A 25,243-nucleotide genomic window follows, 5' to 3' on the forward strand; every position below is an offset into this window, starting at 1 on the left:
GGAAGTTGCAGAGAATATGTGGATGCGAATGCTCATGGGGTGGTAGGTAAGGACAAGAGGAACTCTATGCAACATCGTGTGTGTTGCTTGGATTTCCAGCATCTGCAGATTTTGTCTTGTTTGTGAAGAGGAACTCTAGCCCTGTTAAGGTAGGGAAGATGGGGTGAATGTTGATGTCTGGGAAATGGAGGAGATTCAGGTAAGAGCAGCATCAATGGTGGAGGAAGGGAAACCCCATTCTTTGAAGAAGGAGGACATCTCTGATGTCCTGGAAAGGAAAAGCAAGCCGTGGGAACTGAGAAAACAGAATAGCATTTTTTCCGGAGACAGGGTGGGAAGAGGTATAGTCAAGATAACTGTGGGAATCGGTAGGTTTATAAAAGATATTGGTAGACAGTTTGTCTCCAGAGATGGAGACAGAGAGCTCAAGAAAGGGGAGAGAGGTGTCAGAAATGTACCAAGTTAATTTAAGGGCAGGGTGGAAGTTGGAAGCAAAGTTGATGAAATTGATGAGCTCAGCATGGGTGCATGAAGCAGCACTAATGCAGTTGTCAATGTAGTGGAGGAAGAGTTGGGAAGCATTACCAGGGAAGACTTGGAACATGGACAACATAGCCAATGAAAAGGCTGGCATAGCTGGAGCCCACATGGGTGCACATGGCTACACCTTGAGTTTGGAGAAAGTGGGAGTAGCCGAAAAAAAAATAGTTGATCATGTGAATTGGTTCTGACAGGCGGAGGTGGGGTCGTTGAGAAAGAAGCGGAGAGCGTTAAGGCCTGTGCTCACCTGCATTTTGAGGTCTGGAGAGAAGAGGTTGGAGGGGTGGTGGATACATTTTTTGTGATCTTACAAAAACTGTTGGATTCTGGAAAGGTCCCTGTGGGTTGGACAGTGGTAAACATAACACGAACAGAAAACATCGGGAATAAATAGAGACACCAGAGACTGCAGAAGCTGGAATCTGGAGTAACATATAATTTGCTGTGAGAACTCAGTGGGTTCACAGCATCTGTGTGTGTGTGAAGGGCGGGGGTGAGGAATTATCAACATTTTGGGTCAAGACCCTGCATCAGGACATAGAGTGGAGAGAGGAGGTAGCAAGTATAAAGAGCAAAGGGGGAGGGTGAGACAGGCACCAGAAGTGGACTGAGAAAGGTGAATCAGATAATGGAGTGGTGGAGTTGGGAGACAGAGATGGATAGACAGAGGCAGACAAAAGAAGGGAGGAAGCTAGAGCTAGGTGGAGGGAGGGTTCAGATTCAGATTCATTTATTTACAGTGAAATGCTTCGTTTGAGTTAACAACCAACACAGTCTGATGATCTGCTGGGGGCAGCCTGCAAGTGTTGCCACACATTCCAGCGCCAACATAGCTTGCCCACAATGCTTGGCAGAACAACACAAACAGCAAAAACCAAACTGGTCAACAACAGCACAAGTCCCTTCCCCCCCCCCCCCCCTCAAACACACAGAGACACAAAGAGCTCTCCAACCCAGGACAGACCACCTCCAGGATTCCATTCCTTGTCCATGGATTCTCAGACTCACCAACATTGGGCTTCCAACTTCAAACTTCACCCCAGGACTTGCTGATCATGGGTAAAGGGGATAGCTCCAGTTATTTAAAATAAAGGTGTGTAGACACTTCTCTCAGAAGGTGATGAATCTCTGGAACTCTCTGTCCCTGAGTGTGGTGAAGGTCAGAATCATTAGATATACTTAATGTGGAGATAGATAAATATTTGAAAGATTAGAGAATCAAGGGTTATGCAGAATTAACACGAGAGAAGTTGAGGTCCTTATAGATCAGCCGTGATCATACTGAATTCACTGGTCAGCTTCAAGGGGCAATGCTCCTATTTTCCTGTGTTCACAGTTTCAGAATAAGTGGTTTCCCATCATAGGGATGAGGTATTTTCTCTCAGAGAATTGTGGGTCTTTAGAACTCTTGTCTTCAAAAAGGAATAGGAGAGATGGATGGATTCTTATTGTGGAAGGTTGTCAAGGGTTACAGGAAAAAGGAGGTGACAGTGCTATCAGATTGGGCATGGTCGTATTGATCCACAGTGGCTAAGAGGCGCCAATTGTGTATAACCCTCACCGGCTTTCAGGGCTGTTAACCCATCTCTGGATCTGCCCCCCTCACTGCCCATCACTCTCCCCTCAACCCAACCTTCTCATCCCATCCCCTATCTATCTCTCCCTCCCTCCATGCACTTTCCCACGCTCAACACCTCCCATCTGACCCCACACCCTCATTATGTCCCCTGTCCCCGAGCCCAAACACTCCCCACCCACCCCAACACTCCTCCAACACGTTTCCTGCAGGTACTGCCTCCCTCCGCCGCTGGGCGTCGCTGCTCTCGATGTTTTCGCACTCACCCAGCGCGCCGAGCTGAGGACAAGATGGCGGAATCGGGAGCTCCGGTCTGTGGGTTTGTGTTTAAAAAGTCCGGGAAGCGGTTCGCTGGGAGGAAACGGAGAGTGTCTGGTGATGAGAAAGGTATTGGTTCATGTTCTTTCCCTGACCCCTTCAGACGCTGAGATTGCGACTCCCTCAGCTTTCAGTGATAACCGTGCGGTGATATCCTGTGACGGGAGGGATGGTCCAGGGTTCTCTGGGAGAGGGGAGTTGCACCCTCCTGGGCTCTGGGGAACGGGGCGGGGGGTGGTCAACCTGGGTTCAGGGGTACGGGGTCTCAGTTGACAAGCCCAGGGGTCTTGAAACAGCGGGAGGAGACTTGAGATTGTTGCCTTCATAAACCAGGCCGTAGAATGTAAGAGCAGGGAGGATGTGGAACAATTTTATAACACATCGCACAGTTCTAGTCACAACAGTAGAGTAAGATGTGACTGCACTGGTGGGGTGCAAAGGAGACTCACCACAATGTTGCCTGGGATGCAGCGTTTCAGTTATGAAGGGAGATTGGACAAGTTGGGATTTGTTTTTCTTGAAGCATGAGAGGCTGAGGTTGACCTGATAGAAGTCTGTTGCTTCTAACTATAAATTTAAGAGAAGGGGCAGAACAATTCGAGAGGGATTAAGGAAGATTTTTTTTTAACCTAGAGGTTGATTGGAATCCAAAATACACTACTTAAGGGGGTGGTAGAGACAGAGACTTAAATTTAAGAAGGGCAGTTCAATACCTGGTGCTAATTTAGGAAGATGGCCTACAGTTTTATGGGTCATTAGCTCTCTGCCTGGACAGGTGGGACCTATATCAAAAAGATGATTTGCACTCGAACTGGAGAGGAATTAATATCCTCGGTGGGAGATTTGCTAGTGCTGCTCAGGGGATTTTAGAGTGGTAGGGGATAAGAAGCACAGCAATACAGAGACCTGGTTGTGTGGGGGACAGGGCTGGCAGCTCAACGTTCCTAAATTTCATTGTTTTAGATGTGCTAGAGACTGGTTTAAAAAAGAGGAGATTACAGATAAGGGAGAATGACTCAGAGTGGCAGGTGCCTGGAAAAATTACTGGGGTAGTAGTGGAAACAAAGTTTTGTATAGTTTAAAATAGCCATATGAATAAGGCAATGGATACACAGGAGGACATTTAGTATAAATTGTTCTCCTACTGAATGTGCATCATATAGACCAATATCCCTGTTGAATGTAGATTCTAAGATTTTTTCTAAAATATTTGCAACTAGGTTAGAGAAGGTATTGCCTCAAATTATTTCTGTGGACCAAACTGGATTTATTAAAATCATTATTCATTTTTCAATATTAGGAGATTAATGAATATTGTTTATACTCCTTCACTTAGAACTCCAGAATGTGTCATTTCATTAGACGCTGAGAAAAGCTTTTGACAGAGTTGAATAGCCATATTTATTTAGTGTGCTTGAGAAATTTAATTTTAGCTCGATATTTATATCTTGGATTAAATTGATATATCATACCCTTGTAGCTTTGGTTTTTACTAATGATCAAAGATCTCCCTTTTTTCAATTATTTTGGGGTACTAGGCAGGGATGTCTTCTTAGTCCATTATAATTTGATATTGCTCTAGAACCTTTAGCAATTGCTATTCGAGATTCACCTAATATTCTTGGTATTGCGTGTGGGAATGAGATACATAAGTTATCACTATATGCAGACGATTTGTTATTATATATTTCTAATCCTGAGGAATCCATTCCTGCAGTTTTATCCTTGTTGGCTCAGTTTAGTAATTTTTCTGGTTATAAATTGAACCTTAATAAGAGTGAACTTTTTCCGCTAAATATGCAGGTTCCAATTTATGGATGTCTACCACTTAGATTGGTTACCGACTATTTTACTTATTTAGGGGTTAAAATTACAAAGAAGCATAAGGATTTATTTAAGGCTAATTTTTAATCTTTAATTGATCAGATTAAACATCTGTTTACTAAATGGTCACCAATGTCTCTATCATTGATAGGTCGGACTAATGCTATCAAGATGATTATTTAACCTAAATTCTTATATTTATTTCATGCGGTGCCAATCTTTATTCGGAAATCCTTTTTTGATAATGTTGATTCTAAAATTTCTTCATATATGGCAGAATAAAAATCCTAGGTTAGGTAAAAAATATTTACAGAAGTCTAAAAAGGAGGGTGGTCTGGCACTGCCGAACTTTAGATTTTACTATTGGGCAATTAATATTCGATATTTAAAATTTTGGACGTGGGACTTGGACATAATTTGAAGTCCACGTTGGGTAAATCTTGAATGTAAATCCGTACAAGGGTTTTCACTGGGTTCTATTTTAGGGATTTTGCTTCCCTTTGCTTTTTCTAAATTGCATAAACAAATTGTTATCATGATTAGCACAGCACTGTGGGTTGAATGCTCTGTCCAGTGCTATAATGTTCTATCTAGGTGAGCATTTAAATTGCCATAGCAATGAAGGCTGCAGACCAATTGCTAATGTTGGAATTAGTGTAAACAGGTACTTAATGTTCAGTATGGACAGGATGAGCCAAAGGCCTGTTTCTGTGAGACCCCCAATGAATACATAATATTGATGGGTCTGATTAGAATCTGGAGGCGTTGGTCTTCAGAATGTTCTGGATCCTGAAGAGTTACTCTTGTACTGAGTAAAACTCAGGACTTTTGTCAAGACTGGGTTCACCTCCTGCTATGAGCATTGCTGTACTGAGTGTTTCACTGCCCCTCTGTTTCACAGATAGCAGTGGAGATGATGATGGAAACACTGTGGTACGGAGGGAAAAAAGAAAGACTATGCCAAATCCCATGATTCAAAAGGTGAGTGCTGAGTCTGATTGATTGAAAAACTCAGATTGATAGGAAAGTAAGTTGCCATATAAATACAGTGGATTCTGGGAAATTGGGACACATTGGAACACGAGAGGGCATAGTCTTAGGTGCTTGGAAGTAGGTTCAGAGGGGATGTCAAGGGTAGGTTTTTTACGCAGAGAGTGGTGAGTGCGTGGAATGGGCTGCTGGCGGTGGTGGTGGAGGTGGAAACAATAGGGTGTTTTAAGAGACTCCTGGATGGCTACATGGAGCTTAGAAAAATAGAGGGCTATGGGTAAAGCCTATGTAGTTCTAAGGTAGGGACATGTTCGGCACAGCTTTGTGGGCCGAAGAGCCTGTTTTGTGCTGTAGGTTTTATATGTTTCTAAGTACATTTTGGCCCAATTAGCTGAAATTTCATGGAAATAGTCAAAAAGGTATATAAAATAGGACACTATGATTTAACTGAGTAGCAAATTGTATCTAAATGAAGTACAGAAAAAATTAGAGTACTGCCAATGCTACTGCAGTACTATAAAACTGCATCAGTTCCTAATAGTTATCGACAAAGGAATTCATCCAGTGTGCACTGCCATGTTCTTTTGATTGACTGTAAATAAACAATCAGCGCAGACACCTAATGTGGTTAATGTACTGCCTTCATAGCCTTCCTGCATGAAGTAGTGTTGTAATCCAACAATAAAATTCCTGGAATCCTGTGTAGTCACTGGCTCAAGTTCATCTTCATCACTTTCCTCATTTTAATATTTCCCACCTTGCTGTTTTGATACAATACTTCAGATGATTGTGTCCTCCAAATCTTAATAGCTTTTTGAATCAGTGTCTGTTGGCCCACTTGGCTAACAAAAGCACACACAACTGATGTTATTTAGAAACTGTTCACTAAGCATGGTGCAGTCTCCAATGGCCACACAAGCATACGTGACTGATGCTAGCTGCAAACTGTTCGGCAACAGTCTCCTGCCCCAATTAAGTGGCATAATGTCCCAAATTTTTTTTATTCTTTAATAGTTGTCCCAAATAACTGCCCCAATTAACCAGAATCTGCTCTATAAGGAAATGTGACGTTGAGCATTCTGGCAGAATTTCAAAAAAAATATTATCTGAATGGTGAGAGATGGAAAAGCTTTGAGATGCCAAGAAATCTATATGTCCTGGTACATGATTCACAAAAGGCTACTGTGCAGGTACAGTAAGTAATCGGGGAAAGCTAACATACTATATTTTTTGCTAGGGGAACTGAATATGAGTAGTGAGATTGTGCTTCATTTATTCAACAAGTTGGTGATACCACATCTGGAGTACTGATGTAGTTCAGTGATGGTTTACTGGACTGATGATGACCAGGCATAAGAATGCAAGGAAGTAAGAGCAGGGGTAGACCACATGGCCCCTCCAGTCTACCCCACCATTAAATCTGATCGTGGCTGAGATATCTAGGCGTGAGAGTGTTGTGACCACCTCTATCACTGTTTAGTTTCCTGCCGCTTCCTCCGTCTCCAAGACCAGGTTATAGTGAGTGGTCCACTCAGCAGAGAAGATCATTGGCTGTCAGCTACCAACATTGAAAGACCTGGTCATCACCAGAGCATAGAAAGGAGCTGAAAAAAATTACTGCTGACTCCACTCACACTCACAGTCATCTATTCAAGTCAAGTCAAGTCACTTTTTATTGTCATTTCAACCATAACTGCTGGTACAGAATATAGTAAAAATGAGACAACGTTTTCCAGGACCATGGTGCTACATGAAACAATACAAAAACTACACTGAACTATGTAAAACAACACAAAAACTACACTAGACTACAGACCTATCCAGGACTGCATAAAGTGCACAAAACAGTGCAGGCACTACAATAAATAATAATAATAAACAAGATAGTAGGCACAGTAGAGGGTACAGTAGGTTGGTGTCAGTCCAGGGTCTGCGTATTGAGGAGTCTGATTCACTAAATTGCCATCAGGGAGACACCTCAAGTCCATCACCACCAGGGCTACACATCATCTCCGAAGCTTCTTTCCTGTAGCTATCCAGCTTCTCAACAAAACTCACTCAGGTGTAATACTCTAACTGTCCCTGCACATCATCTGTTAAATGCTCGTTCCTGCTCTCCTTGTTCTGTTAAAAATTATTGAGTCTGTTCGTATGTTCACATTTATTTAAGTTTGATTATTGATGTTTGAGTTCTGCTCACGTTGATTGCTCATTGCTGTTTGCACTATTGTCTTGTGAATTGTTGGTTGCTAGTCTGTTATGGTATTGTCCTATGTTTTATGCTTAGCACCAATTCTGGTATGGTTCACATACCAACAATAAAGTGATTCTGCTGAACTCTTCCTCTGTACCAGACTCCCAAAGCCCTCATTTGGCTGATTTTAAAACAAAATTATCTATCTCCACTTTAAGTGAATTAGCGTCTACAACTCTCTGGGGTAGAGAATTCCAGATTTTCATCACCCTCTGTGAGAAATAAGTTCTACATACCTGAGTTGTAAATGACCAGCCCCTTATGAAACAGCTGTATATTCCCCCCCCCCATTCAAGACTCCCACCAGTAAAAACACTGTCAATGTCCCCTTAGGATTCTGAGGATGATTCAAGAAGATCACCCCTCATTCCTCTAAACTCCAAAGAATGCAGTCCCAACCACTTGACAGGATAAGTTCTCATCCCAGTAAATAGCCTAGTAAATCTCCATTGGCACCTCCAGTGCCACTAGATCCTTTTGTGGGTAAGGGAAACAAAACCTTGCTACAAAGGCATATTATGCTATTTGCCATCTTATCGAATTGCTCCATTTGCCTGCCAACTTTTCGAGATTCGTGCAGAAGAAAAGGTAAGTTGTCTTCTGAGAAAAAGTCGGACAGGCATGTAAGCTCCTGAGGACATTTGATAGGGTGGATGTAGATCTAGTTGTAGGATCACTGGCTAAGCATAGGGGTCAGGAAGGAGGAGAAGTTAAGCGGATAATGAAGGCAGGCATGCAAATGCTGCCTCTATTACTTGAATGCCTTCTTCACCACTCTATGTACCCGTTTTGTCATTTTTAAGGACCTATGACTTGCACCCCAGGATCCCTTTATAAACCAACACTTCTGAAGACATTACCATTTTCTGTGTTTGTCCAGTTGGTATTTGACATCCCAAAATGCATTACTTTACACTTGTCTGGATTAAATTCCATCTGTAACCACTCCACCCAATTTTCCAAATGATCTATATCTAGTTGTTTCCTTACATAGCCTTATTTCAGCCTGTGATAGTCATAGTCATACTTTATTGATCCCGGGGGAAACTGGTGATTCCTCTGTATATCACAGCTTTCAAGGGTCCTGCCATCTACTGTAGGGTAGATTACTGGGAGGATGATCCTCTGACTGGGAAGACTGGAACCAGGGACCATGCTTTCAGCATTAGGGTCAGCCATTTATGACAGTGTTTGGAGAAATTTCTTCATCCGGAAGGTAATAAATCTTTGTACTTCTCTACCCAAGAAGGTTTGAAGGCCTGGTTGATGAGAATATTCAAAGCAGATAAATTGACAGAAAGAATCAAGGGTTAGTGCTAGAAAGAGATATTAAGGTAAAAGATCAGCTTTGATCTCATTAAATTGCCAGAGGAGGGCAAGGGACAGAATAACCTGTCTCTGGTTGCACTGTTTGTAAGACCCTTTATTAACAAAGCTCCTCACAATTCTGGACATCTCTTGGTCCTATGCAAGCAATTCTGATTTCTGTGGTCCCTCCATGTATTTTGCACATTCTGAAAACTTTCTCTCTCTTTCCAAGGCTTAATGTCCTTACTAGAATTTGATACCTATACTGATGTCCAATAAAGATTCATTCCTTTGCTCATTACCTCATTCCTCTGCTGTACCAAAACATGAGCATTTGGCAGTTCCTCTCTTTGTGTTGAGCGCAATAGTTCACAAACTATCCAACTAGCCCAAATAGTAGGAGTAGGAGAATAGCTTGTGTGACACCACAGCTTGACGGAATCAATAGAGAAAGCTTGGAGACAGTGCAAGAGGGAGGATAGGCAGGTGATAGAGAAGGGATACGCTCATACTGATGGTTTGAGATGTGTCCATTTTAACGCAAGGAACATTGTGAACAAAGCAGATGAACTTAGAGCGTGGATCAGTACTTGGAGCTATGATGTGGTGGCCATTACAGAGACTTGGATGGCTCAGGGACAGGAATGGTTACTTCAAGTGCTGGGTTTTAGATGTTTCAGAAAGGACAGGGAGGGAGGCAAAAGAGGTGGGGGCGTGGCACTGTTGATCAGACGATAGTGTCACAGCTGCAGAAAAGGTGGACGCCATGGAGGGATTGTCTACAGAGTCTCTGTGGGCAGAGGTTAGGAACAGGAAGGGGTCAATAACTCTACTGGGTGTTTTTTATAGGCCGCCCAATAGTAATAGGGATATCAAGGAGCAGATAGGGAAACAGATTCTGCAAAGGTGTCATAATAACGGTTGTCGTGGTGGGAGATTTTAATTTCCCAAATATCGATTGGCATCTCCCTGGAGCAAGGGGTTTAGATGGGGTGGAGTTTGTTAGGTGTGTTCAGGAAGGTTTCCTGACACAATATGTAGATAAGCCTACAAGAGGAGAGACTGTACTTGATTTGGTATTGGGAAATTAACCTGGTCAGGTGTCAGATCTCTCAGTGGGAGAGTATTTTGGAGATAGTGATCATAATTCTACCTCCTTTACAATAGCATTGGAGAGAGATAGGAACAGACAAGTTAGAAAAGCGTTTAATTGGAGTAAGGGGAATTATGAGGCTATCAGGCAGGAACTTGGAAGCTTAAATTGGGAACAGATGTTCTCAGGGAAAGGTACGGAAGAAATGTGGCGAATGTTCAGGGGTACTTGTGTGGAGTTCTGCATAGGTACGTTCCAATGAGACAGGGAAGTTATGGTAGGGTACAGGAACCGTGGTGTACAAAGGCTGTAGTAAATCTAGTCAAGAAGAAAAGAAAAGCTTACGAAAGGTTCAGAGAGCTAGGTAATGTTAGAGATCTAGAGATTATAAGACTAACAGGAAGGAGCTTAAGAAGGAAATTAGGAGAGCCAGAAGGGGCCATGAGAAGGCCTTGGTGGACAAGATTAAGGAAAACCCCAAGGCATTCCACAGGTATGTGAAGAGCAAGAGGATAAGACGTGAAAGAATAGGACCTATCAGGTGTGACAGTGGGAAAGCGTGTATGGAACCGGAGGAAATAGCAGAGGTACCTAATGAATACTTTACTGCAGTATTCACTATGGAAAAGGATCTTGGTGATTGTAGTGATGACTTGCAGCGGACTGAAAAGCTTGAGTATGTAGATATTAAGAAAGAGGATGTGCTGGAGCTTTTGGAAAGCATCAAGTTGGATAAGTCGCCGGGACTGGATGAGATGTACCCCGGGCTACTGTGGGAGGCGAGGGAGGAGATTGCTGAGCCTCTGCTGATGATCTTTGCATTATCAATGGGGACGGGAGAGGTTCCGGAGGATTGGAGGGTTGCAGATGTTGTTCCCTGATTCAAGAAAGGGAGTAGAGGTAGCCCAGGAAATTATAGACCAGTGAGTCTTACTTCAGTGTTTGGTAAGTTGATGGAGAAGATCCTGAGAGGCAGGATTTATGAACATTTGGAGAGGTATAATATGATTAGGAATAGTCAGCATGGCTTTGTCAAGGGCAGGTTGTGCCTTACGAGCCTGATTGAATTTTTTGAGGATGTGACTAAACACATTGATGAAGATAGAGCAGTGGATGTAGTGTATATGAATTTCAGCAAGGCATTTGACAAGGTACCCCATGCAAGGCTTATTGAGAAAGTAAGGAGGCATGGGATCCAAGGGGACATTGCTTTGTGGATCCAGAACTAGCTTGCTCACAGAAGGCAAAGAGTGAGTGTAGATGAATCATATTCTGCATGGAGGTTGGTGACCAGTGGTGTGCCTCAGGGATCTGTTCTGGGATCCCTACTCTTTGTGATTTTTATAAATGACTTGGATGAGGAAGTGGAGGGATGGGTTAGTAAGTTTGCTGATGACACAAAGGTTGGGGGTGTTGTGCATAGTGTGGAGGGCTGTCAGAGGTTACAGTGGGACATCGATAGGATGCAAAACTGGGCTGAGAAGTGGCAGATGGGGTTCAACCCAGGTAAGTGTGAAGTGGTTCATTTTGGTAGGTCAAATATGATGGCAGAATATAGTATTAATTGTAAGACTCTTGGCAGTGTGGAGGATCAGAAGGATCTTGGGGTCCAAGTCCATAGGACGCTCAAAGCAGCTGCGCAGGTTGCCTCTGGTTAAGAAGGCATACGGTGTATTGGCCTTCATCAATTGTGGAATTGAATTTAGGAGCCGAGATGTAATGTTGCAGCTATATAGGACCCTGGTCAGACCCCACGTGAAGTACTGTGCTCAGTTCTGGTCGCCTCACTACAGGAAGGATGTGGAAACTATAGAAAGGGTGCAGAGGAGATTTACAAGGATGTTGCCTGGATTGGGGAGCATGCCTTATGAGAATAGGTTGAGTGAACTCAACCTTTTTTCCTTGGAGTGATGGAGGATGAGAGGTGACCTGATAGAGGTGTATTAAGATGATGAGAGGCATTGATCGTGTGGATAGTCAGAGGCTTTTTCCCAGGGCTGAAATGGCTGTCACAAGAGGGCACAGTTTTAAGGTGCTTGGGAGTAGGTACAGAGGAGATGTCAGGAGTAAGTTTTTTACGCAGAGTGGTGAGTGCATGGAATGGGCTGCCGGCAACGGTGGTGGAGGGGGATACAATAGGGTCTTTGAAGAGACTTTCAGATAGGTACATGGAGCTTAGAAAAATAGAGGGTTATGGGTAACCCTAGGTAATTTCTAAGGTAGGGCACAACTTTGTGGGCCGAAGAGCCTGTATTGTGCTGTAGGTTTTCTATGTTTCTATGCTGTCGGGAGGGGTCGTGGGTAATCCAGTAGATATGTTTTGATGGGTCTCTGCAATAGATGTGGAGAATATTGTTTGTGTCAAGCTTGGTCACTGACTTGTGATTGTTCAGCAATTCTCCAGCCGATATTTTTGGACCCAAGTGGCTGTTTTTTAAATTCTGCTTATCTACTCATTTCCAGACTACAAAAACAAAACCAAGGGAGCAGTGTAGTGACACTGACAGCGATGGACCAGAGGCAATCACTGTCTCCTACAAATCCACGCGATCAGCGGTAAGGATCCACATCAAGTTCTACACGGCACAGATCATTGGCAGCTCTGGTGTCTGGATGGTCACTAGATACTTAAGGCTGCAGAGTTCTTCAGTATGTCATCAGAATTTTAGAATGCTGCCAACATGAGGTCTCCAAGCTTGCATTTTGTTGTGGAATTGGGAGCAGCAAATTTGACAGGTTCTTAACTCTGATCACTGTTCAGAGGAGAGTACTCCTGAGAAATGTTGAAGGGAGCTTAGATTGGGGCAGTCATTATTGTTTCCCTGCAGGGAAATAATTTGCTGACACTCACTGCCCCTTGAAGTTGCAGTCCAGCCCCCTCTCTCATATCGGGTGCTTGGAGGTGACATAGAACTTAGGACAGTACAGTACAGGCCTTTTGGCCCATAATGTGTCATCCTTTTAACCTACTCCAAGAGCAATCTAATCTTTCTTGCCCAGATAACTCTCCGTTTTTTTTTCATCCATGTGCCTAAGAGCATCTTAAATGTCCCTCATGGATCTGCCTCTAACATCACCCTGGCAGTCCATTCTATATGCCCACCATTCTCCATGTATAAAATAAAGACTATATCTGACAGCTCCTATATTTCCCCATTCATCTTAAAGGTATATCCTTTTGTTTTAAGCATTACCATCCTCTGAAAAAGGTTGTCCACTCTATCTAATCCTCTTAATCATCTTCCTGTATTCACTGGAATTCAGAAGAATAAGGGGGTGACCTAATTGAAACCTATCAAATGGTGAAAGGCCTTGATAGAGTGGATGTGGAGAGGATGTTTCCTATGGTGGGAGTGTCTAAGACCTGGGGGCACAAGATGTAGAGGCGAAGTGGGCATGAAGGGATACAGGGAGAAGGTAGGAGATTGGGACTGAGAAGAAAAATGGATCAGCCATGATAAAATGGTGGGGTAGAGTCAATGGGGCAAATGGCCTAATTCTGCTGCTATATCTTATGGTCTTGTCAAGTCTCTTCTCATCCTCTCCTTTGCTTAGTGGACATTCTACCAGTGTAAGGTATCCCCACATTCTCATCAGTGTCCCCCATATTTTACCATTCACCTAGACACTAGAGACAATTTACAGTGGCCAGCCGATTAACCATTATGCTGTTGGGATGTGAGAGGTAACTGGAGAAACCCAGGAAAACTTGTTCATTCTTGGGGAGAATGTGTGTTGCCTCTCGGGAATGTGCACAAATTTAGAGCTGAACCCAGGTCTCTGGAAGCATGATGCAGTGTCTGTGCCACCCTGTATGCTGTACTTTAGTTGTGATATGACCTTTTTGGAAGTCTTATTTGCAGTAAATGTACAGTTGTTGCTTCCTAGAAACCTGTGGGGCCAGAAGACATGGGTGCAACTGCTGTCTATCAGTTGGATACCGAGAAAGATAAAGATATGCAAGCTATCTTCGAACGAAGCCAGAAGATCCAAGAGGTGAGCTCTATTGTCACTATACTGCTCCTTTAGTCCTCTCTTTCATAATTTGGGAGCGATCAGATAAACAGAATTTAAAAAGCAACTTATGTTCAAGAGCCATACAAGGAGCAGATTGCCTAGAACCTAACTATGTTCACAAGTGCATGCGATCCATCCACACACACACACTGAGTAGTTAAAATCTATGACCTCATCTCACCTCACCTCCAGTCCTTTTAGCAATTACTTTGGCCTTAAGCTCACTTTACTGAGGGAAGTAGTCCTGTCCTACCCAAACACCAGAGAGGCAACGTACCAACCTGGAGACTCTTTTGCAGCCACAGAAACATCTTTTTGACCTCTTACAATAGAATCTCTGCTATTACTGCTCTCCCAACTTTTTTTTTTCTCCCTTCTGTACAGTAGCATTCACTGGGCTGTTGCTGCTGCTACTGTTCTCCCTGGGAGGTCATTTCCCCCAACAATACCCAGCAGGGAATTCAAGGTTCAAGAGATTTAAGTACATTTATTATCAAAGAATGTATAAATTATACAACCTTGAGAGGCCCAAAACCTCAGTCTCAGTTCATCATCTTAGCAGGGGAAATTGCCATGAAGCTCGCTGACACAAAGCACAGCACCTGGCACAGTCTCAGTGCCGTGGGAAGAGGGGGGTATACTTGTTATTGAAGGGACTAACCACTTGGGACTCTCCTGTGCTACCTGCCTGTCCTGACTACCCCTCCTATGGGTCACTCATCTCTCTTTCTGCATCTGCTTAGGGACCAGCTCACTAAACATATCATTTACTGCATTCCTGATAATCTCAATAAAATAAAACAAAGTAAAGTAGCCTGCTGCTGAGACGAACTCTATTTCTTACCTGCTTGATCTGCAGCTTAGAAAATAAGAGTGGATCTCATTGTGGTATTTAAGGTTATGTGAGGGCTGACAGGTTGGGTGGAGAGATCTCCACCAGTTAGCGCAGTTGGTGAGCTATGCTAGAGCAGAGAGAAGCCATGAGAACAGTTGTCAGAAAGTCAGGGCAAAGAGAAAAAGCTTAATGTAGTAAATACAGGGTGCTCTGTAAGCGGGATAGAGTACATTGTGGTATCACGGTGAAGTTCATATACTGGCCCTGTCAGTTATCACATACCCTAGAAAACTGGAGCAAGCAATTCCTTTAGGGACTCAAGGGACTACCTAAGAAGTGAAGGAAGAAAGGGAACATGGGTAAAAAAAGATGGGTGGAAGCTAGTGGAGAACTGAGTATTGCACTGATGGGAAAATATAAGCAAATAGAGAAAAATAGATGATAACACTGACCCAACCTTGGACGTGTTTGCTCTCCTTTCTCCAGTGAGGATTGTGGACCTGGTGTATAGCTGAATTGTATTAGATACATTGTGTAGTTTAGTAATGAGACCCACCTGTGAATCCTTCTCCAGTCCAAGAAGTGCTCTAAAGTTCTGCATAGATTGCATCATGAGTTTTTAAATCAAAGGTGCAGTTTTTTCACTATTACCATTTCCTCTGCATCAAGTGTGAATAGGGAAGCTTTGTTTGTATTTGCAGGAACTGAAAGGGAAAGATGATGAGAAAATCTATCGAGGTATAAACAATTACATTAAATATATCAAACCCAAGGACACACCCATGGCAAATGCATCTTCAGGAATGGTAAGGTAAGTGAAACAGCAGCTCTTAGATTCATTGGGTTATACAGCATGAAAACTGTCCATCAATGCTGACAAAATCCTAGTCCCATTTGTCTGTGTTTTGCTCATATCCCTCTAGGCCTTTTCTATCCATGTACCTGGCCAAATGTATTTTAAACATTGTAATCATTTGCACCTCTATATCTTCTTCTGGCACGTTGGAACATATACCCACCATGTTCTGTGTATTTTTTTTTAAAAAGTTGCCCTTCAGATCCCTTCTAAATCTTCCCCCTTTCACTTTAAATCTGTGCTCTCTACTCTTAGACTCCTAGGAAGAAGACTGTGACCATTCGCTCTCTCTACGTGCCTCATGTTTTTACAAACCTCTATAAGGTCACCCATCAGCCTCCTTTGCTCCAGGGAAAACAGTCCCAGTCTATCCAGTCCCTCCTTATAATTCATGCCTTCCAGTCCCGGCAGCATCCTTGTCAATCTTTTATGTCTAGCTTATTGATGTCCTCCAATCCTTCCTGGGATTCCAAAGTTTTTGAAGAATTATAGAATTGGACAGCACAGGAATGGACCCTTTTTGCAAACCTTTTTCATGCAAACTGTGATGGCTGTCTTCAATAATTCTATATCTGCTTTGGGCCCAGAACTTTCCACTCCTTTCCTATCCAAGTACCTCTTCAAAGGCCTTTTAAACATCATTGTATCTGCATCTACTACTTCTCATTCTAGATATTCACCTTCTATGTGGAAAAAATTACCTTCAGATCCTCTTTAAATTACTTCCCTCTCATATTAAACCAGTGTCCTCTAGTTTTAGTCTAGGAAAGTACCCTGGCTATCTATCCCATAAATGCCCCTCATATATTTAAGACAAGGTTGGTTAGATTTTTGAATAGTAGGGGAATTAAGGGTTATGGGGAAAGGCAGGTGGATGGAGATGAGATAGGGAGGTGAGCTTAAGGTTAAGGAACCCTTAGGGAACAGTGATCACAATATGATCAAATTCATTTTGAAATTTAAGAAGGAGAAACTAAATTCCAATGTGTCAGTATTTCAGTGGAATAAAGGAAATTACAATGGCGTTTTAGGGGAACTGGCCAAAGTTGACTGGAAAGGGACACTAACAGGAAGGCCAGCAGAGCAGCAATGGCTGGAGTTTCTGTGAAAAATGAGGGAAGTGCAAGACATGTATATTCCAAATAAGAAATTTTCAAATGGAAGGAAGACACTATTGTGGCTGACAAGTGAAGTCAGAGCCAAAGTAAAAGCAAGAGAGAGGGCATACAAGGAAGCCAAAGTTAGTGAGAAGATAGAGGATTGGGAAGCTTTTAAAAATTTGCAGAAGGAAACTAAAAAGGTCATTTGGAAGGAAAAGATGAATTATGACAGGAAACTGGCAACTAATATCAAAGAAGGTACTAAAAGCTTTTTTAAGTATATAAAGGGTAAAAGAGAGTCAAGGGTAGATACAGGACCAATAGAAAATGATGCTGGAGATATTGTAATGAGAGATGCAGAGATGGCAGAGGAACTGAATGCATATTTTGCATCAGTCTTCACAGTGGAAGACATCTGTAGTATACCAGACATTCAAGCGTGTCAGGGAAGTGAAGTTTGTGCAGTGAAAATTACGACTGAGAAGGTGCTCAGGAAACTTAATGCTCTGAGGGTGGATAAATCTCCTGGACCTGATGGAATGCACCCTCGGGTTCTGAAGGAAGTAGCTGGAGAGATTGCAGAGGCATTAACGATGATCTTTCAAGAATCAATAGATTCTGGCATTGTACCGGATGACTAGAAAGTTGCAAATGTTACTCCGCTATTTAAGAAGGGTGGGAGGCAGCAGAAAGGAAACCATAGACCTGTTAGCCTGACATCAGTGGTTGGGAAGTTGTTGGAATCAATTGTTAGGGATGAGATTATGGAGTACCTGGACGCACGTGACAAGATAGGCCAAAGCCAGCATGGTTTCCTGAAAGGAAAATCCTGCCTGACTAACCTACTGCAATTTTTTGAGGAAATTACAAGCAGGGTAGACAAAGGAGATGCAGTAGATGTGGTGTGCTTGGATTTTCAGAAGGCCTTTGACAAGGTGCCACACATGAGGCTGCTTAGCAAGATAAGAGCCCATGGAATTACAGGGGAGTTACTAGCATGGGTGGAGTATTAGCTGATCGGCAGAAAACGTAGAGTGGGAATAAAGGGATCCTATTCTGGCTGGCTGCCGGTTACCAGTGGAGTTCCACAGGGGTCGGTATTGGGACCGCTGCTTTTTATGATGTATGTCAATAATCTGGACTATGGGATTAATGGATTTGTGGCTAAATTTGTGGATGATACAAAGATAGGTGGAGGAGCGGGTAGTGTTGAGGAAACGGAGAGAGATAGTTTAGGGGAATGTGCAAAGAAGTGGCAAATGAAATACAATGTTGGAAAGTGTATGGTCATGCACTTTGGTGGAAGAAGTAAACAGGCAGACTATTATTTAGATGGGGAGAGAATTCAAAATGCAGAGATGCAAAGGGACTTGGGAGTCCTTTTGCAGGATACCCTAAAGGTTAACCTCCAGGTTGAGTCGGTTGTGAAGAAGGCAAATGCAATGTTGGCATTCATTTCTAGAGGTATAGAATACAAGAGCAGGGATGTGATGTTGAGGCTCTATAAGGCACTTGTGAGATCACACTCGGGAGTATTGTGTGCCGTTTTGGGCTCCTTATTTTAGAAAGGATATACTGACATTGGAGAAAGTTTAGAGAAGATTCACGAGAATGATTCCAGGAATGAAAGGGTTACCATATGAGGAACATCTGGCAGCTCTTGGGCTGTATTCCCTGGAGTTCAGGAGAATGAGGGGGGATTTCATAGAAACATTCTGAATGTTAAAAGTCCTGAACAAATTAGATATGGCAAAGTTATTTCCCATGGTAGGGGAGTCCAGGACAAGAGGGCACGACTTCAGGATTGAAGGACGTCCATTCAGAACAGAGATGCAGAGAAATTACTTTAGTCAGAGGGTGGTAAATCTGTGGAATTTGTTGCCACGAGCGGCTGTGGAGGCCAAGTCATTGGGTGCATTTAAGGCAGAGATAGAAAGGTTCTTGATTAGCCAGAGCATCAAAGTGTATGGGGAGAAAGCAGGGGAGTGGGGATGACTGGAAGAATTGGATCAGCCCATGATTGAATGGTGGAGCAGACTCAATGGGTTGAATGGCCTACTTCTGCTCCTGTATCTTATGGTCTTATAGTCCATGGACAGATCAGCCATGATCTTATTGAATAGTGGAGCAGGCTTGATGGACCAGGTGGCCTACTTCTGCTCTCATTTCTTATGTTTCGTATGTTCTTGTGTCTTTCCAAAATTTGACCTCGCAAATTGCATTACCTCATATTTCCATCTGACACTGCTGTGCCCAATTTTCCAGCTAATCTGTGTCGAACTGTATCTTTGTTAAACCTTCACTCTCTAAGAATTGCATACAACAAAAGTCCTAACAAAGGCAATAATTTGGAGGTGATCCTTTTTTTAAATATTGGTTGAGGGACAAACATGAGGCAGGAGGGTACATCCTTGGTCCTTTATCTGGACTTCAGCGAGACCCAGCAAAGCTTGATCTGCAGACACTTGTGGTCATTTAGATAATGGTGTCAAAATCAGGAATCTTTTGGGACTTCAAGTAGCTTCATAGAGGTTTTTGTTGAGGAAACTACATCATCATTTTTGAAATAATTGAAGGCATTAGATAGAATTAAAAGTACTATAGTGTATCGGATAGGAAACTGAGTGAGTGACAGGAAGCAGAGTAGTAAAAACAGAGTCATTTTCAGCCTCGAGGTGAGTGTACAGTGACAATCCCCAAAGATCAGTACTCTGACTAAGGATTCCCTTTGTATGTATTAATTATTTGGACTTGAGTGTATAGGCACAATTTCCAAATTTGCTGAACGCACAAAGCTCAGAGGTACAGTGAACTGTAAGGAGGAAAGTTGAGATGATAGATATCTGAGGGAGATATGCTGATGTATCCAGGGGCACCTGGATGGCAAGTCAAATGTAATGCTGATAACTACAATTATATTTTCATAGAGCAGGTGAACAGGACAAGAAACTGGAGCATATAGTTCTAAAAAGTGTACAGGGATGGAAAGGTGCTGAGCTATGTTGAAACTACCGGGGCAGGTTTAAGAAAAAGAGGGATCCTGGACTTCACAAAAAAAAACAACAACCATGGAGATCATGATGTAATTCATAAAAGACTCGTCTAGCCAAAACTTGGAGTGATGTGCCCAGTCTGGATGTCACACTTTAGGGAAGGTGTGAAGGCTTTGAAGAGGGTGCGGAGAGGATTTACTGATAGGATTTGCGTTATGAGTTTTTACTTGTGTGAATAGAATGGAGAAGCTATATTTGTTCTCCTTGGAACAGAGTATGTGTTTAGATTTTGATTAAGTTTCTAATCCAACGGGTTCATTCTTCAGTTGCTTAAAAATCCAGTTACCATTTCTGACTGTTCCTCACTGGCAGTGAATGTTTTGGGGATCACCCGTGGCAAAGTCACCCTGCTTCCTAATAATCGCTACACCTGCCACTTTGCTCTGCCTGGTGATTGCTCTTCCCTAATCCTGTCCTCCTGGCCTAGGCTAATGCTTAGTCTGCAACCCAGACTGACCCTGGTTAAGCCATTCCTGATGCTGTCTGCGTTTTGACAATGGGGCTGCCGTCATTGGTGTCAACACTGTGCTTATTGTGTGTCAGGAAGGGGCCAATCCGAGCACATGAAAATCTCCGAGCAACAGTACGGTGGGATTACCAGCCTGACATCTGTAAGGATTACAAAGAGACTGGCTTCTGCGGGTTTGGAGGCAAGTTTATCTTTTCTTGTGTTCCATTTGGTCGGAGATGGATGTGTGGGGCTGGTGATTTGCAGATGTTCCCACAGTTCTCCACACTCCTCCATCATTTTGTCCCTACCCCTGAACTAAGGCTTTGATCCTTACTCTATGCTGCCTCAGCTGATTGTGACCAATCTTTATTTTGGTACAGTGGGACTCATTTTCAGGGAGAGTTAAATTCTTCAAAAGTTCTGGTATTACCACGTATAGGGAGTTGATTAAGGATTAATCATAAGTTTGATGCACCTGGAACCAAATCTGACATCTGCATGTCCGGACAAGAACCTGGGAGTGAAGAGGACACATCTGACTTCTTAGTTTAGCATCAAGGAGAGCAGAAAACAAAATGGAAAAGGAAGAGACAGAAGACAAGTCTTTAGTCTGAAAATCGAAATACTACAAGATTGAGGAGTGGTCTAAGAGGACAACAAAATGTCACTGGTAGGATGGGTACAGGGTTGCCATGGTGATAAGCTGTCAATTAAGCCATCTAGTTGATAGAAACATAGAAAATAGGTGCAGGAGTAGGCCATTCGGCCCTTCGAGCCTGCACCGCCATTTATTATGATCATGGCTGATCATCCAACTCAGAACCCCGCCCCAGCCTTCCCTCCATACCCCCTGACCCCCGTAGCCACAAGGGCCATATCTAACTCCCTCTTAAATATAGCCAATGAACTGGCCTCAACTGTTTCCTGTGGCAGAGAATTCCACAGATTCACCACTCTCTGAGTGAAGAAGTTTTTCCTAATCTCGGTCCTAAAAGGCTTCCCCTTTATCCTCAAACTGTGACCCCTCGTTCTGGACTTCCCCAACATCGGGAACAATCTTCCTGCATCTAGCCTGTCCAATCCCTTTAGGATTTTATACGTTTCAATCAGATCCCCCCTCAATCTTCTAAATTCCAACAAGTACAAGCCCAGTTCATCCAGTCTTTCTTCATATGAAAGTCCTGCCATCCCAGGAATCAATCTGGTGAACCTTCTTTGTACTCCCTCTATGGCAAGGATGTCTTTCCTCAGATTAGGGGACCAAAACTGCACACAATACTCCAGGTGTGGTCTCACCAAGGCCTTGTACAACTGCAGTAGTACCTCCCTGCTCCTGTACTCGAATCCTCTCGCTATAAGTGCCAGCATACCATTTGCCTTTTTCACCGCCTGCTGTACCTGCATGCCCACTTTCAATGACTGGTGTATAATGACACCCAGGTCTCGTTGCACCTCCCCTTTTCCTAATCGGCCACCATTCAGATAATCTGTTTTCCTATTTTTGCCACCAAAGTGGATAACTTCACATTTATCCACATTAAATTACATCTGCCATGAATTTGCCCACTCACCCAACCTATCCAAGTCACTCTGCATCCTCTTAGCATCCTCCTCACAGCTAACACTGCCACCCAGCTTCCTGTCATCCGCAAACTTGGAGATGCTGCATTTAATTCCCTCATCCAAGTCATTAATATATATTGTAAACAACTGGGGTCCCAGCACTGAGCCTTGCGGTACCCCACTAGTCACCGCCTGCCATTCTGAAAAGGTCCCGTTTATTCCCACTCGTTGCTTCCTGTCTGCTAACCAATTCTCCATCCACATCAATACCTTACCCCCAATACCATGTGCTTTAAGTTTGCACACTAATCTCCTGTGTGGGACCTTGTCAAAAGCCTTTTGAAAATCCAAATATACCACATCCACTGGTTCTCCCCTATCCACTCTACTAGTTACGTCCTCAAAAAATTCAATGAGATTCGTCAGGCATGATTTTCCATGTTGACTTTGTCCGATGATTTCACCGCTTTCCAAATGTGCTGTTATCACATCTTTGATAACTGACTCCAGCAGTTTCCTCACCACCGACGTTAGGGTAGCCGGTCTATAATTCCCTGGTTTCTCTCTCCCTCCTTTTTTAAAAAGTGGGGTTACATTAGCCACCCTCCAATCCTCAGGAACTAGTCCAGAATCTAACGAGTTTTGAAAAATTATCACTAATGCATCCACTATTTCTTGGGCTACTTCCTTAAGCACTCTAGGATGCAGACCATCTGGCCCTGGGGATTTATCTGCCTTCAATCCCTTCAATTTACCTAACACCACTTCCCTACTAACAAGTATTTTGCTCAGTTCCTCCATCTCACTGGACCCTCTGTCCCCTACTATTTCTGGAAGATTATTTATGTCCTCCTTAGTGAAGACAGAACCAAAGTAATTATTCAATTGGTCTGCCATGTCCTTGCTCCCCATAATCAATTCACCTGTTTCTGTCTGTAGGGGACCTACATTTGTCTTTACCAGTCTTTTCCTTTTTACATACCTATAAAAGCTTTTACAGTCAGTAAAAGATAGATTAATGATTAACTTACAGTCAGTAAAAGATAGATTAATAGATTAATGAAGGTAGAGAGAAAATGTCAAAGCTGTGGAAGATGCCTCGCAAATCCAGCAAGGTCAGAGGAGAGAGGAAAGTTGGGCTTAATATTCCAGATGTATACAGTATTTGCAGGGTTTACTCTGATTCTCAGCCTTCAATAGGATTTTCTTCTCCTTGCAGACAGCTGTAAGTTTCTACATGACCGCTCAGACTATAAGCATGGCTGGCAGATAGAACGGGAGCTGGATGAAGGCCGTTACAATATAAATGGTGAGTGTTGTAATGGTGAGCTCAATTATATCTGATAATTGTGAGGATTTCTGACTCCAACATTCCCTCAGGCAGTGTATTCCAGATTCCAACCCTCCTCAGGATGAGAAAGTCCTTGCATCCCCTCTAAACCTCTTGCCCTTGGGAGCTGTGCGCTTTAGTTTTAGATAAGACAATCTCAGAACCCACAGTTCCTTCTTTTTTACTAGCAAGATTATTCCTTCTCCTTGCCCTTTTAGCCTGTCCTTGGACACTGAAAACCCATGGATGTTCTTTTTCCAACCCTGTCCATCCTACAACCATGACTTTGTAATCACAACATCATATCCACTCATAAGTATTTGCCTCTGTGAACTGAACGAAGGAGAACTACATGGTGATACATAAATGCATGACAAAACAACAGATTTACCCTCTTCAAAAATCATAAAACCAATCTTGGATTTGGGTTCAAGGTTGGGCAAATCTGTCAATATTCATAAGAATAAACCTGATTCTGAGTCCTGACGAAGGGTCTCGGCCTGAAACGTCGACTGCACCTCTTCCTACAGATGCTGCCTGGCCTGCTGCGTTCACCAGCAACTTTGATGTGTGTTGCTTGAATTTCCAGCATCTGCAGAATTCCTGTTGTCTGAGTTGATTGATTTTTGTCAAATATACCCAATTTTTCTTGTAGCGGTCTTAATTCTAATAGTCAATCAGAATCAGGTTTAACATCACTGACATATGTTGTGAAATTTGTTGTTTTGTGACAGCAGGACATTGCAATATATAATAAAACTATACAGTAGATGTGCATGTATTATTTGTTATATTAGTAGTGCAAAATGAGAAATGGGAAAAATAGTGAGATAGTATTCATGGGTTCATTGTCCATTCAGAAATCAGATGGCAAAGAGGAAGTAGCTGTTCCTGAAACGTTGTGCATGTGTCTTCAGGCTCCTGTATGTCAGGTCGATAGGAAAATAGCTCTTGGTTAATTAAAGAGTCGATCAAAATCAAATGTCACTTCAACAGACTGGTTAAGTAGCTGATGCTATGTTTGGGAATGTCCCACTCCCAATTAATCATAGTACATTTCAATATTTCTAGGTGAATTTCAACAGAATTGGGTAGCTTCTCACATTTGTGTGCTTTCACTTGCAGATGATGAGAACTATGAAGTGAGCAGCGATGATGAAGACATGCCCTTTAAATGTTTTATCTGCCGGTCTTCCTTTACCAACCCAGTGATGACAAAGTGAGTTGGTTTGTCAAATAAAGGCCACAAGTTCTTCACTTTATTTATCCAGAAATTTGGTGATTGTTATGCAAAAAAAACTTTGCATCTCCCTGATATTTAACCAGTTGCATTTTCTTCCACAGGTGTAAGCACTATTTCTGTGAAAGTTGTGCCTTGCAGCATTACCGTAAATCTAAACGCTGTTATGTGTGTAATGAGCAGACCAATGGGGTTTTCAATCCAGCCAAAGGTACGTGCCTTGCCTCCTCAGAACTCATAGAATGTAGGTAACTAAAATTTAAGATAACAATAGACCAGTTGATATCATTTACTTGGATGTTCAGAAGGCTTTTGACAAGGTACCACACAAGAGGTTAATAATCAAATTACAGCAGGTAGGGATTCAGGGTAAGGTGCACAAATGGGTGCAGAATTGGCTCAAGAACAAACGAGTTTTGGTGAACGGATCCTATTCACACCCAGAAGATGTTAAAAGTGGGGTTCTATAGGGATTGGTTTTGGGGCCACTGCTGTTTTTAATTTACATAAATGATTTGGATAAGCACATAACAAATAAACTAGTAAAGTTTGCTGATGATACAGAATTAGGGGGCCGGGCTGATAATAGGCAGCAGAACCAATAGCTAGATCTAAACAAAATTTTGATGTGGGCAGATAAATGCGGATGAAATTTAATGTAAGTATTATGTATAGGAATTAGAAATATCAATTGAAATGAATTGACTTTATTATTTGCATCCTTCATATACATGAGTAAAAATCTTTACATTATGTCTCTGTCTAAATGTGCAATTTATAGTAATTTATAATAAATATGTACAACAGGACAGTCAATATAACAGAGAAATACAGTTGTGTCAGCGTGAATTAATCAGTCTGATGGCGTGGGGAAGAAGCTGTCCCGGAGCCTGTT

General features: G+C 42.6%; 1 protein-coding gene across 1 annotated transcript in view; it reads left to right on the forward strand.

Annotated features, from left to right (window-relative positions):
• The first annotated feature begins 2,358 nt into the window (after positions 1 to 2,358).
• The window catches only part of rnf113a (ring finger protein 113A), a 30,444-nt gene continuing 7,559 nt past the window's right edge, over positions 2,359 to 25,243 (forward strand). Inside the window, exons 1-9 of the mRNA XM_072249294.1 lie at positions 2,359 to 2,503; positions 5,160 to 5,239; positions 12,367 to 12,459; positions 13,792 to 13,899; positions 15,457 to 15,566; positions 20,308 to 20,414; positions 22,998 to 23,087; positions 24,234 to 24,327; positions 24,453 to 24,559. Coding sequence (XP_072105395.1) covers positions 2,407 to 2,503; positions 5,160 to 5,239; positions 12,367 to 12,459; positions 13,792 to 13,899; positions 15,457 to 15,566; positions 20,308 to 20,414; positions 22,998 to 23,087; positions 24,234 to 24,327; positions 24,453 to 24,559 — 886 coding nt within the window. The 5' untranslated portion in view covers positions 2,359 to 2,406. The remainder of the gene's footprint in view (positions 2,504 to 5,159; positions 5,240 to 12,366; positions 12,460 to 13,791; positions 13,900 to 15,456; positions 15,567 to 20,307; positions 20,415 to 22,997; positions 23,088 to 24,233; positions 24,328 to 24,452; positions 24,560 to 25,243) is intronic.

Source organism: Mobula birostris, chromosome X (genome assembly GCF_030028105.1).
Source record: "Mobula birostris isolate sMobBir1 chromosome X, sMobBir1.hap1, whole genome shotgun sequence".
Classification (NCBI taxonomy): domain Eukaryota; kingdom Metazoa; phylum Chordata; class Chondrichthyes; order Myliobatiformes; family Myliobatidae; genus Mobula; species Mobula birostris.